The sequence below is a fragment of the Glossina fuscipes genome, unplaced genomic scaffold, assembly GCF_014805625.2.
Source record: "Glossina fuscipes isolate IAEA_lab_2018 unplaced genomic scaffold, Yale_Gfus_2 1, whole genome shotgun sequence".
In the NCBI taxonomy this organism is placed as follows: domain Eukaryota; kingdom Metazoa; phylum Arthropoda; class Insecta; order Diptera; family Glossinidae; genus Glossina; species Glossina fuscipes.
Genome location: NW_023998415.1, coordinates 38,743,164 through 38,758,163, shown reverse-complemented (window position 1 = coordinate 38,758,163; position 15,000 = coordinate 38,743,164). Strand labels below are relative to the sequence as shown.

Below are 15,000 nucleotides of genomic sequence, written 5' to 3'. Positions count from 1 at the left end.
TTGTTGTTCAAATATTTTCAATTTCGAATTTCATCGAAGGACTTTAAAAGCCAAATTGTTCAGAAACTTCGTAGACGTATGATGAATTAATTGACAAAATTAATATATCAAAATAAATTTATCCTTTAGCGATCATATCCTCCCTGGAATTTATAAAACTTTTGACATTGATCTTCTAGTTCATTTATTCAACCTTTGCATTGATTGTCCTTACAACCACAAAGTCTGCATTTCTAGGGAAAAGATTTGTAGAGCCTTCATGCTAGCAAAGCCATTATAAAATTCAAAAACATTATGGGATTTTGTTCTTTTTGTTTGAAGGAGGGGTAAACAGGGGGATTAGTGTACAGTGGTGAACGGGGGGGGGGGAGTAGTACTAGCGTAGCACGCATGGAAAGCAAGTAGTTTTTTTTTTTTTTTTTTAATTTTAACTTTATTGTTTTTAAAACAAAAAAAAAAAAAAAAAAAACACAAAAATGATGGCGCCTTCGCGCCTCACAGCTTAGAAACGTACGCTTTACGGCATCTCTGTAAAGAAATACTGGCATCTTCTACTCACTGTAAATATGAAATAATAATAAATGTGAAACTCTTGCGATTCTCTCGTAATTAATTCACATTAAATAAAATATTTTCGGTTTATTTTTTTTTTTTTTTGAGACGAAATTGTATATAATTGTTTTTTTTTTTTTTTTAATCAAAGCTTCACAATCAGGAGCTTTAGCTTTACTCAAGCGCTTTCAGGTAATAACTTTCTTCAATTCATTTCTTATACGGACATACACACACAGACACAGGCCTTTGCGCGCGCACGCAGGCTTATATGCATGTAAAAAAAAAAAAAAAAAAAAAAAAAAAAAAAAATGTACAGATCAGTTTCAAAGCAAAATAAGTTTGTATGAGTGATTTTTATTACCAAGACTTAAAATGCGGTAAGAGAAGTACATGCATAGTTACTTACTCGCATACAAGCTCGCTTAAAGTCTTACATGCATTCAAACCTATTCATTATATACTATCGTATACTAATAATATGTCTGTCTGCATTTATTTTATGTTTCAATGTGTACTTATGTACAAATGCCGACTTAATGCCGCATAATATTTTCGAGCCATATTTTCTCTCCCGCTCTCAGTTTGAACTTAAAAAAGAATTTAATTCTTTTTTTTTTTTTTCTTCTTTTCGCTTGCAAGCGACCCTATTCTGGTTTTATAAATACTTAAATGTATATATATATATATATATAAATATATATATGGTAGATACACAAACATACTTATTTTGCCTGACAAGAATTGCTAATTCTTAACAACAATTCCAGGCGGACGGAGGTTATTGAACCTTCAATATGTATATTTTATTTACGCTCTGTTGCTGTCAAAACAACATAAGAATTGTGAAATGTGTGCTGTAGAGAAAATAATCGCGTTTGCGGTCATCGGTGGTAGCGATAGTAAAAGACAACAATTGAATGGAGTAGAATGGTAATACAAAAAAAAAGGAGTTAACAGATAAATAGTAAATTATTCGTAAGGTCTCCTTAATGCCTATAACCAAAGGCCAAATATCAGTTGTTTTCTTTCAATTAGTCAGTCAATCAATCAATCAATCAATCAATCAATCAACCACTTCTCAAATTATTGGCTAACATGTTTGCCATCTAACTGACTAACTGACTAACTGGCTGGTTAAATGGCTGATTGCGTGGTTGATTGGCTTTTAACCGCGCTGGCTCAATGATTATTAAATCATATAAAGAAATATTTTTTTTAATATATATATTTTATGAACGAGGCTAAGAGCGGACTTTGGCTAAGACTTTGTTTGGTTAGTGTGTTAATAATAAGCTATATTTACAGTTATATTTTGAAAAATATTTTCTTAGTATATTGTACTTGTGCTAACCAATGTGCAAACCGCAAAGCATAAACGCCATTACTCCACTTTTTTTCTTTTTTCGTTTCTGTACTCGTAATAACACGTTTCTACAACTAGCATAAGCAACTTTGAAGGAATTTACTAGCAACAGGTAGTAATAGAGTTTATTTACTAAAAGACATGTATATATATATATATATATATATATAGGTACATGTATAGCAACGTGTGTACACCGATATAGAGAATAGCCAGCCAAGCAAACAGTGCATTATATAGTAACAGGTAATTATGTCAACGTTTTAAATACATATATATATATATATATATACAATGCTTTCAAGTAAATTGTTTATGACCCCACCGCGTTCGTTGTCCGCCTGCATTTCAAGGATGTCGCGTGTATAATAACGATCGTGCTTAGGTACGTGTGTGCACAAGATCGCTGATGACACCTAACCGAATGCGTTGAATTTTGTTTAAACTGCATTCGCCGGTAATTATTCAAAATTGCATTAGATAGGGGCGGTGTCGGGGAATTTTTCAAAATAAAAATAAATTAAAAAAACTTTCAATTATTCGATTTTCTAATAGTTAACAGGGTTTTGGGAAATCCCTATGATGCGAATTGTGCTAAATTTCTTTTCTGTTTTTTTTTTTTTTTCTTTTTCATAGAAAAAAAAAAACCTATTACTGTAAATGTAAGAATGAAATTTATTGGTATTTTGTTATTGCATTTGAGCGAACACGAAAATTCACTTCATCATCTTGAAAAATTGAACTGATAAGCTATCAAAGCGTAACTCATGCATTTTATTTGTTTAGAAACTAACGTAAATGATGCACACAATGATCATATATTTTTTAAGTGCATTCATATGAACATTAAAACGATTTTTCCCGATATTGACCTATTTTCAAAAAGACATCGTTTGCGCGTACGTAATAAACTAAATAAAAGAACAATCCGTACGGGTTTTTACAACAACTCGTTTCTCGAAATAAATCTTTTCAGAAAAATTTGCTTTCTTTTATTTTCTTTTTTCTCTTATTATTTTTAAAATTTCTTTTTCAAAAATTTTCATTTAAAACTCAAACTTAAATATAAAAATATATAGGATAAGCCGATCAATTGAATGATCACAATCAATATATATATATATGAAATTCTGCATCAAATTAAGAGTATTGGTTGTCTGTCCATTTGTCCGCTTTACTTTCTTATGTTCAACCGAGAGGCTGCATTTTTTGAGATATAATTTTATCGGATTATTGAATCAAGCGACATATTTTGCTCGAAGAACGAACAGATCAGACTACTCTTTCGTCTCATTACATGATTAACTGTAGGATGCCGTAGAGTATTTAATGATGGATTATGACCCACCTGTGTAGAGTTTTCATGCTTTTCGACGAGTCAAAATTCAACTATCAAGTTGAATTGTTTTGTTTTTAAGAATCTGTCGAGGAATAGGGAATTTCATCAAGATCCCTGTTGAGATCATCATCAGTAACGTGCATAGATCTTGCTTATGCCCATATTTAGGTATCACGAATCTTAAAGCATATCTCGCGTACATTCATTCTTGACGGGGATTTTTCCAAATCAAGCCTATAAAATGAATATTCTAAAAAATAATGAGCATAATTAGATTAGCTATAAAATTAGGTAAAGGTTGCTGCTAGTTGTTAAAAGCAAATGTGCTTTTTCAACAACTCCACATCTCAAGCTGGTGATATAAGTGAAAATGAAAAAATTTTTATGAACATCTTATATGGGAGAGGAAGGTGATGATGTTAAAAGAGACAGAGAGATAGAGAGAGAGAGAAATAACTAGCCGCAAACTGATCAAGAAAAAGTCGTGATATGTGATATGTTAATGCGAACACGTTTTCCAATTTTCGTATCGATCAATAACAAGTTAAGATACCATTAGAAAGCTTTAAGGGCTGACTACTGAAGAGCGACTATATGTAAACTTATCATTAATTAATTAAATTTAAACTATTTAGGTTATGGAATTATGCTTAAACTCGATGTTTTGATCGGTTCAGCAACTTTTCCAAGAATGTCTACTTTTCATCTTTAGATATTTTAACAACAACTACCCGGACGCTTTAGGGTCTCAACTTGAATCGCACTGTTCCGCTAAATTAACTAAATGAAGCATTAAGCAAATATAGGGTGTGGCCTAGTCTAATATACGCTCAACTAAAAAATATCAAAAGTATAAATTTCATATAATTTATATACATATATATATATATATATATATATATATATATATATATATATATATAGATATTTGTTTTCTCCTAACATTGTGAAATGAGTTATTGGATAATACGCTATACATGAAAATTATTGCGTTTTTCCGTTGATTCAGTGATAATTCTTAAGAAAAATACAAAAAAAAAAAAAACATGATAAATATTTATTAGAGAAATCAAATTGTGTCTCGTTGCAGACTGATACGTTGAAATTGTCGACAGACAGCGATATGAATGATTGGTTCCTTGAAAGAGACGTAAAAGATGCTACTGTCATACTCAACGATAAATTAATATCAGATGCATTGCTCAACGGAACTCTACCAATCAAATCGGAACATTCGTACAGTTTAAATAGCGATGGAGACTCATTACCCGATTCACCCGGAAGTCTCCATACCAAAATGGATGGTAGGTCTATTTATGAAAATTAACTGAAAATTTCTATTTACAATTACCGCAGTCGGCAAAGCTGGCGCGTATGTACGCACATCTTTTTTTCCTTTTATCTACTTTTTTTTTTTTTTGTTTTTGTTTATTTTCGAACAATGCGCCGATTTATTTGTTAGGTAAATTATTTCATTACTTAAGTTATTGATATTAAAAAGCTTGTCTTTTGTGAGTTCCTTTGCGATGAGCTAAAATAAAAACTTAGGTGACAATCAAAAAACAATTGAATAAACATAAAATATTTTATCAATATTAACACAAGTGTTAATAATGCATTTAAAAGTGTTTTGTATTCCGAGTTCATATGTAAAACACAATAGATGTACAGTACGATGATAGAACAATGAACGAAAAAAAAATATTGCAGTCGTCAGTTAGGTCCATCGAAGAATTGAGAGTGCAATGTATCTGGACTTTCATAAGCTGAAAGAAGAACGACTTTTAAATGCTCCTCATATTACCTATAAGCAATAGAGTCATAGATCAAGTGATCAAGATGGCGAATATTTGCTTGTGTCCACTGTTCAAAGTTACGTCTAGAAGGGAACAATTCAGGTTTGAAAGCAGAACAGATAATCATCCAGTTAGTTTACGTTACGCTATATAGCAAGTATAGGTGAAAAGGTCAATAGTGTAACAAGTTTGTTAGCAAAAGATGATGTCAGCCCGCTTGAAAATGCAATCTATAATACCGGTCTTGATAAGGAGAGAGTAGGATTTTAATTTTAGCTTAGTTTAGCAACCTGCCAACACACCAAAGGAGCGCAGTTTCTAAGGCACTATAAATATATATATTTATTAAAATTTTATCAAATTCAAATTATACTTAATCATTAATTATTTTAATTATATATATATATGTAAATATGTGTATATTTAGATATGGAGGATGAATGCTATCCAGCCATTTCCTTAAAAACAGTTACTAGTAATATAAGAGGCCTCACTGGAGCTACCATCGATCCCAAATATTTAAACATCTCAACCAGCTCATCACTAACAAGTAATTCTTTACCGACTAATAATACATTGACCGGATTCAATCTGCAAAGCATGATGAGCTCAACGGCTTGTAGTGCAACTTCGACATTAACCAGTACCGCAAATTCAATGTCATCTGCAGGCGGCTGTCAGGCATCGAACAGTTTGTATGCTGGTCTATGCAAAATAACTTCAACTCCTATTGCGCTTGGTCTACGTGGTTGCTTAGACAATGCTCAGAATTCTGCGGATGCCAAATTATCAATCAATAAACAGCCTGCCCTACAATTACAACAGCAGCAGCAACAGCAGCAGCAGCACCAACAATTGCAGCAACATCAATATCTACCTCAAGATGAGCACTCCTCCATGATGGACAATGACTGTGGTTCGAGTATTTCTTCAAGGGAAGGCAGCCAATCACCAGATATCTGCTCAGATATAGAAATCGATGAATCCTGCATCAAAAATGAACCTCTGTCGCCTGCTTCAAGTTGTTCCCCCACACCCGAGATCACTGATGGACAAATCAAAAACAACACAAATGGCACTTTAAGCTTAACAATGGCTAACATGGCAGCTTTCACCAATTCCGATTTAGTATTTGAACATAAGGTAAGCTCCTTTACATAAAACTTCATTTCCACGGCATCATTAATAGCATTTATGTTTTTAACAGAATGGTTGTCTACAGCTGACGCCGTCTTCACAAAGCCTGCTCAAGTCCCAGCAGATCATCATAAGCAGTTCAAACGCACAAAATGTCATTCTACCTAAATTTACCATAAAAGCTGAAAGTACAGTAACAAATACCGGAACATTTGTTACTACTACTACCTCGCCTAATAGTTCGACTAAAGCCAATAACACTTATGGTTTACCACTGACGCCGCCTTCTTCGCTCTCTAGCGACGGTTCTGAGGGTAATCTTACACCAGAACACATGCTATCGCCGCAATCACCCACCGCGACCAATACTAGTGCCACCGCTACAATGAATAGAACAACACCGGCAGTAACACAAACGATCAGTAACGGTGTTTTAACAGTAACTGCAATAAGGCGTGGCACCAATAGTAGTGCATCCTCAACTACCTCCAATTCCAGCAACAGCCTAACCAATATGGGACGTCATAATAGCGGTGGTACAACGCGCCAGCCAATACATACGCCACTAATCAGTTCACAGCCGGTAACTAAAACTCATTATCAACTTTTAATCACATAGTGTGAATATATATATATATATATATATACATATAGCTAAACAATTATCATTTCGTTTATCTATAGAAGGGTTCTACTGGCACCTTAATTTTAACAGAAGAGGAAAAACGTACTCTATTGGCCGAAGGTTATCCCATACCGCAAAAATTACCTTTAACCAAAGCCGAAGAAAAGTCCTTGAAGAAAATACGTAGAAAAATCAAAAATAAGGTAAAACGTAGTTAACTGGATAGATAGATAAAAGTGAAAAACAATTAATTAAATTTAAAATTTATTTAAACATGGACAGATATCCGCCCAAGAGAGTAGGCGTAAGAAAAAAGAATACATGGATCAATTGGAGCGCAAAGTAGAAATATTAGTTAACGAGAACAACGATTACAAGAAACGAGTCCAAACCTTGGAAGATTCTAATGCCAGCCTACTTAGTCAATTGCACAAATTACAGGCCCTAGTAAGCAAGCAGAACCTTAAAAAATCTTAAATCTTTCTTTTAAAATCAATTCAAAAAATTGACTTTTGTTTTGAATAATTTGCAAAAAAAAAAAAAAAGAAACAAAGAAAAAAACAAAAAAAAAATAAGCAAAGAAAAATTGAACGTAAAAAAATGAGAAAAAAAATCCAAAAAAAAAAAATGAAAAAAAGGGAAAGAAAAAAATTGTTGCGATATAAAGTGAAAAACATTCCTGCAAAGAGCCCTTCCTGTGTAAATTGTTGATTTTATGAAAACAAAAAAAAACAAAAAAAACAAAAAAAAAGGAAAATTTGCATATTTTTGGAAAATTTTATTACCCGTACTTTTAGAAACGGAAGCATAATAACGTCAGAGAGGAAAGAACAGAAGATTAAACACATTTAAAAATTTCCCGTTAATGTAGGCAAACGAAAAATCAATAACTATATGATGTTATACCGGCCACCGCAGGATGGATGAAACAAGTCTCGTAATTATGTCGTCATTCCGCTTGTAAAAATAAAAAGTTCAGTGAAAAAATGTCTATATCTAGGTCTAGTTATTACGCTTACCCGTCCGTCTCTCTGTCCGTCCGTCCGTTCGTTCGTTCATCCATCCATCCATCCATCTATTTATAAATTTTTATAACAAAAGCAAAAAAAAAAAATAAGATATTACAAACAAATTTGCCACAAGACTCCACAACCATGCGTATAAAAGCTGACTGATCTCTCTTTTATTATTTGCAACTCTGTAGTAAATATCGATATGAAATTTTTTGGCCTCGAATATTTATTAGGACTGTTAAGAAGCTCAGCGCGTTTATTGTGGTGGTTAGTATTCAAGTGTTCGTTTCAGTGCGAACAATTTTTTTTTTTTTTTTTTTTTTCTCATTTATTATTAAAACAAATACAGAGAATAGGAAAAAAGACGTTTTGTACATTTGTACATATGACTGCCTCGCCAAATGCCAATTTGTTTAATATCTATAAGCTTAGAATTTAAGCGTTTATACAAGATCATGATTAACATAGCTGGTGCGATCAATTCAGTCGTGACTGGCTATTAAAAGAGACTAAATAAGCACTGACAGCTCCTCCATTAGGACTTGACCAACTAACAAGTAACGTTATGTTTTAATAATGTTTGTTTTTTTTTTTCTTTTCTTTTTTTTCTTCTTCTTCTTCTTCTTCTTCTTTGTTTCACGCGGTTTCATTTTTCATTATGCGTCGAAATTTCCCTCTTTTTTCGTCTTCTTCTAAGTGGTCTCAATTTAAGTACTTCTTTATCTCTATATATACGTGTAGACAAATTAAATGCAGTTCGTTCGGCGGAAAGGTTCACTATATAAATTTTTTTATTTTGTAACTTTACGGGGAAAATGTGACAAAAAAGCGATTTAATATAATGATAAAGAGATATTTACATAAAATGATGGATGGCAGAGTTCAATAAAATGCTGCTTGCTCTAAGCAAATAAGAATAATATTAGAATAGAGATTGCAATATTTTCATTTGAAAAGTTAAAGGAGAAATCAAGTAAAGTAAACTAACGGTTAAACTTTTATTATTGCATCCCTTTTTTACTGCTATAAGCGAAACGATGTCAACATTTGAAACTTTGAACTAACTTTTATACACTAAACATTATCGTTTAAGTAGAACTAACTAAACTATTCCTTTAAGATGAAAATGTGTAAAAGTCTTTTATTGTCATTGTTTGAATCGTTCAAGTTATTCACAAATTCATGGACATAATTAGGCAAAGTTCAAAGGTTTTTGCTCAATGTTTCTTAAAATAGTTTCGTTTTTTTTTTTTTTTTCATTTTTTATCATCCAACATATCGGACAATTAATTTAAAAAGTCTTTCAGTTAATGACATATACATATTTCCAAGTGCATATATCATTTTCATTTTATCGTATATATTTCGCAATAGGGATTATAGTTGATGATTGGAGCAAATTATGCCGTGCGTCTGTCTAATATGAATTGTCAATTGTCAAGGTACATGTTCCATTTTAAAAAGGCAGTCAAGCGCAAATAATAAATTGTAAACCTTCCCGACGCGCTAACATGCTATAAATACATATATATATTCAATAATATATGTATATATATATATATGTATATATATATATATGTATATATATATATATGTATATATATATATATATATTAATATTTATGTATGTATCACTACAAAGAGAAAACATCTCCGAGCCAATTATTGCATTATTATTATTCTTAGTTATTGTTTAAGTAGAATTTTCTATTTTTTAAAATTAAATTTAACAACAACAACAAACAAAAGAAACAAAAAAAAATAATCAGTAGAGCTTCTCTAGCAGTCTTCCTTCAAAGTGAAGGACCATGACCATATGAATTCTGTTTTAACCTTAGTTGCATCTTTGCCCATTTCTATGCATAAGCATCAGTCTCACCCCGCACGCTTAACAAGAATTCAAAAAAAAAAAAAAAAAATCAAATCAAATCTTTCAGACTACACCGTCAAAGGAGAAATTTATATAGAAAGGGCGGTTTCTCTGCTTACGCGATCTTATCATTTTTTTTTTCTGAAATTTAAAAAAAAAAAATGCAAACCATATAGCAAATAATTGAAAGTTTTAAAGCTTTAGGCATTGTTAAGAGTAATACGTTACGTAAGGACACGAGTGGGCTAATGAGGCTTTATAATCCTAAATGAAACACGTACACGCATGAAAAACATGTAGATATATACATACATTCCAAAGTTTTATGAATCTTTATTGTTATGACTCGCCCGCCAAAACTCAATAATCTTAGTTTTAAAATATGCATATATAATATATGAGAGCATGTTGTTAGCATGTTTTCTTCTTATTCTTCTTCTTTAGCTAAATAAATTTAAAAACCGAAAAACAAAAAAAAAAAACAAAATAAATACCGAAATTCTAGATGACCATCACCTTGTGCCTCAGAGGCATTATTTCAATTTGTCATTCCGCGTTGTGGCCCCACAAGGCCCACGGTTACTATTGAGTAGAAAACATTGATTTTTTTTTGTACAATTGTTATATAAAAACGAACGTTTGCTTGAGCCAAACATCGCCTATATGGTAATATGTTTGCTGTTCCCGACTTTTTTTGTTCTTTTGTAAAATTTTTGTCGTTTCTATTGTTGTTTTAAATCTCAATAACATAATAATTGTCTTAAAACTTATTTGAATGTATTTCCAACAACAACATATGAGCTGTGAACACTCGCTGGAATTTCACTTTCATTCATAATTTGTAAAGAATCGTTTAAGGTGATGGTTATTGGATGATTCATCCGCCTTAAGGTGATAACAGATTTCTTACTTATTAAACATTCTTATGAACATGGTTTACTATTATTAAGATTTTTATGTATCTCTCTCTCTCTCTTAAAGACGATATCGTCTTTTAATTTTCATGTGAATCCTTTTAAATATAATTTCTTTCTTTTATTTTGTACATAATATAAATAAACGATTATTTGTTTCTTTAAAATTTAAAAGAAAAAGAATTTATCATATATTCTGTATTTTTTATAATAAACTTTTTTTCTTTAATAGTCCAATTTTTAACAACAGAGAAAATAAGAGAAACATAATAACAATAATAATAATAATAATAATAATAACAATAATAACAATAAATAATTATAATTACAATATTGATGTTCATATATACATTATGTAAGAAAAAGAAAAAAAAAGAAAAAAGATTTTAAAATTTGTGTTTCGTATCTGTTCAATTTTTTATCTATACATTATTAAAAAAAAAAGAAAAAAAAAGCAACACTCTACACACATATTCAAATACACAGATACGCCAAAAGAGGAATAATATTAAATATTTTTATGCATAAAATAGTCATTTGTTTAAAAAAAGAGAAGAATTTATATTAAATTTTGTTATGTATAATCATTAAGAGTTTAAAATACTATATGAAGTAATTATATATATATATAAAAAAATATAAAAATATGGACCATTTATTATATACCACATTAGCAAAAATATTTCGTCGTTAAAATGTTATGCGAGAGTGAGTGCCTCCCCTCTCGTCTAGAGAAAGAATTGTTGGTAAAATCGTTTGCTTTGTTTTTTTAATTTTTATAAATATTTATAATTTTCTCTCTGTGCAATTTTTTAAAAAAGTTTTTTAGCAAAAATTCTTTTCTTTAGTTTTGTTTGTTTTTCTTTTTTTTTTTGATTTTTCGTTTTTTTTTCTGCGAAAATTTTGACGCAATATTTTTTATAAAAATTCTTGTAATTATAAATTAACTTCTGTAGACGTTCGTCGTTTCTTATATGACATAGTATATTTAAAATACAAATTATAACCTATTTAAGCTTGAATTTCATATGTAACAACATACATGTTAGCATTTATTCTTTTTCAATGTTTTCTCCTCTCTCTCTCTCTCTCTCTTTGCCATTGTATGTCTCTCGTTATCTATCTCAATTTTTCTCTGTCAATAAACGTAAATATGTAAATGCAAAAATATTTCAAATGTAATATAAAATAATCAAAATAATCATAATAATAACAGGAAAATCACAATTTATAAAATAAAGTGCAATTGAAAATTATTATACATTATTATATACAATATCAGCGCAACACTAAATATCGTCGTAGTTTCATTTCATTCCATAGCTGCAGAAGGCATTTATATATAAATTTAAAAGCTGCAGTTGCCATAAGCCAAAATATGTATATACATCGTTTATTTGAATATACTTCAATTCAAATTTTATTCTCAGCACTCTTGCGGGGCATCCATAAGAAATGTACAGGAAAGACAGCAAAGTAAATTTTACTTTTCATTTTCAAATTCAAAACAAAAAATGGAAATAAAAAAGTTTCAATTTTAAAAATTTAATTTTAGTTACAAAAAATGAAACAACAACAGTGATAACAGCACTAAATTCTATACAGAGTTCGTAGAACAAATTCGATTGTAATATATATACATGTAAGAGTGATGCCGAGTTTTTGCCTTACGGATAAAAACAATCATACCAATCATAAATGAGAAATATAGGTTTGTGTTTCGTCTGTTTTAAAAAAGTGAAGCCAACTGAAAATGCAATGCCATATAATTATATACAAATTTTAAATAGCTTTCGACAGGACAAAAAAACTAAATTACAAATTCAACCTTAAACTAGTAAAACAAAAAAGTACTGCCGACCTTTCTTCCTACTCACTGCATAAAATATTGTCTTCGTTTTAAAAACACTAAACACTCGCAGCCAACAGTCGTACAATGTCTATCCACTGTTTAGATATTTTGTACCCGCAGGTAAGCGCATTAGTTTTAGTGCCTGGCAATACTGTTGCGAAATTTCGGAAAATAATATAATGAAAAAAAAAAAAAGAAAAAAAAAATCACCTATTGACATCGGAAAAAAACATAACTCATGTATATACACATATAGCAAGACAAACAGTATTTATCGTTCTCATTTCTTTAGTTAAAATTTATTAAATTTCTTTCAAACAATAAATAGGAACTTATTGACACCTTTATTAAATGGGAAACAAAAGCAACCGCAAGTGAAAAAGTATAAAGATTTTTGGAGCAAATTTTAAACACAAAATTCTAGTGACATACAACTAAAATTTTTAAAGCAAAGCAAAAAAAAAGAAAATCATTAAAGAAAAATCTCCAGACTTCTCGGTGTCAGTGAGTAGCAGAGCAGTAGTTGTAGCAGTAGTAGCGGTTGTGATTATACGATCTCGATCTGGATGAAAAACTTAAAACGGGCAGCAAGGCGTAGAGAAAAGGTAATATGTGACGTCTAATGTTCTTTCTCCTTTCGACACACATGTGAGACATTGTTTATTTCTTGGAAAAAGGAGGGCGAAATAGAGGGGAAGTGAATGAATGAAAAAAAAAGATACAAAGCAGTGCAATGTGAATGTTTCTAGAACAATTGTTTACATGTCTTTTTTAAGAAAAAAGAATTGACATATGTCTTATCCGAAAACTATCTGAGTAATATTATCAAAAGTATAAATGTTGTACTTATATTTTTTAATTTTCTCGTGAAAAATTTAAAAAAAAATTTGGGACAAATATTTGAAACGAGGAGTAGAGTGTACCTTAAAATTGCCTGCCTATATAAATGTTAGAAAATTTCCTGGGTATGTTTAGAAAACGTCGACGTCTCAACGGTGACGACGACATACCGCGCAACAATGACAATCCAACGACGGCTACATCAAATAGCTTAATCAACGGCGATAATAGTGAAAATAATTACCCTATGTCCAGAAATCTAACTGGTTTTTGGGATTCCATATTTAGTGTCAATAGCAATGATTCTGATACAAGCAGTTCTAGTAATGCAACCGCTGTTGCTCCCATCTCATATTCAGACAGTGACATTGGCATGTGTGTTGATAGGTAATGCAAATGTATAATATATCAAAATACGCATATATTTTCAGCAGCAGCTCCTAAACATAAGGGTACCACTTAAACACTTAAGACTGACTGGAGCTTAAGAGAGCAGTTAAAAAACAAGTTATATATGAAATAAAAATATTTCACGAACATTAAAGCATTCCGCTTAGCATTAAGTTGAGAAAAAAATAAATAAATAAAAAATCTAAGGAAATCAAGTACCAGCAACGCATTAACAAAGTTGTCCGGACAAGGGGGCACGAAAAAACACAAAATATTACAACAGGAAGAAGAAGCAATGGAAATTGATCCCTCTCCTGTGCCACCGCCTCAGGAGTATTCGGACAGTCCATCCACTACCTATCAATCAGAATTGTCGATGAACTTTGATTATTTGCAGGGCTTGCATTCAGATTCATCGGCAATGGATGCTACCACTACTAGTTCTACCTCGCGCCCACAAGATGGAAGCTCACCACGCCATTTTAGCGCTATCACCGCTTCGACAACTAACTGCCAGGTCGACGATAGCAGAGTGGTGGACAGGTGCGACGCTCTTATGCCAAAATCTTATTTTAGTAAACCGATATTTTACACAATTTTTAATAGAATTCCATCAGTTTCTTCTGTTCGTAGATTAAAGACTCAAACACGAAGTATTACTTATTCCCTTTTTTTTTCTTTTATTTTATATCTTCGGTTCTTTTTTTGGTTGTTTGACTGCAAACCGCACAACACGATCATTATCGTCATGTTGCCAACACAAGACCTTTCAATTTAAATGAAAGGTAACTCAGATTAAAAACTCTCTTCTCAAGACAAATATGTTTCTTAATTTAATGATTATTTCATCATATACTCTTATATATTTTAGGTTTGTTACCGTTCTAGACCAGTTAGATGCCCGAGTTGAAAAGTTTCGGAAGGATGCTTTGGGCTTGCAGGAGAAACGTGACTTCTTGCTTATGTCCATTGATTTGATAAAAAGCAACGATTCAATGCAAAATCTAACCGATTGTAAGTCGTGCTAGATAAGTTTTACGATAAATTCTGTTACACATTTTCTTTTCAGCCGAACGAGAAGAGATCGGTTGTTACTTACAGCGGGTTAACGCTCGTTTGTCAACTGTCGAACTGAATGTACGCACTGTACGTGATCACTCGCAGGAGGATTCTCTAAGCCAAATCAATACGTTAATAGACTTGATGATTACTATGGGTGATCCGGTGCTGTCACGGCAACGTTGTCAAATGTACTTGAATGCCTGCTGCAGTGCTGGCGAAGATGTTAGCGTTGCCAACACAAGTG

The 15,000-nt window shown here is 31.4% G+C and overlaps 2 protein-coding genes across 2 annotated transcripts in view; both read left to right on the top strand.

Moving 5' to 3' along the window:
• Positions 1–7,352, top strand: part of LOC119645072 (cyclic AMP response element-binding protein A) — a 32,810-nt gene extending 25,458 nt beyond the window's left edge. The window contains exons 2-6 of the mRNA XM_038044936.1: positions 4,348–4,561; positions 5,481–6,196; positions 6,261–6,773; positions 6,875–7,018; positions 7,098–7,352. Of these exons, the coding sequence (XP_037900864.1) occupies positions 4,348–4,561; positions 5,481–6,196; positions 6,261–6,773; positions 6,875–7,018; positions 7,098–7,292 (1,782 nt within the window). The 3' untranslated portion in view covers positions 7,293–7,352. The remainder of the gene's footprint in view (positions 1–4,347; positions 4,562–5,480; positions 6,197–6,260; positions 6,774–6,874; positions 7,019–7,097) is intronic.
• A 5,733-nt stretch (positions 7,353–13,085) lies between these two features.
• Positions 13,086–15,000, top strand: part of LOC119644942 — a 2,023-nt gene continuing 108 nt past the window's right edge. Inside the window, exons 1-4 of the mRNA XM_038044685.1 lie at positions 13,086–13,691; positions 14,459–14,479; positions 14,566–14,708; positions 14,764–14,997. Of these exons, the coding sequence (XP_037900613.1) occupies positions 13,411–13,691; positions 14,459–14,479; positions 14,566–14,708; positions 14,764–14,997 (679 nt within the window). The 5' untranslated portion in view covers positions 13,086–13,410. The remainder of the gene's footprint in view (positions 13,692–14,458; positions 14,480–14,565; positions 14,709–14,763; positions 14,998–15,000) is intronic.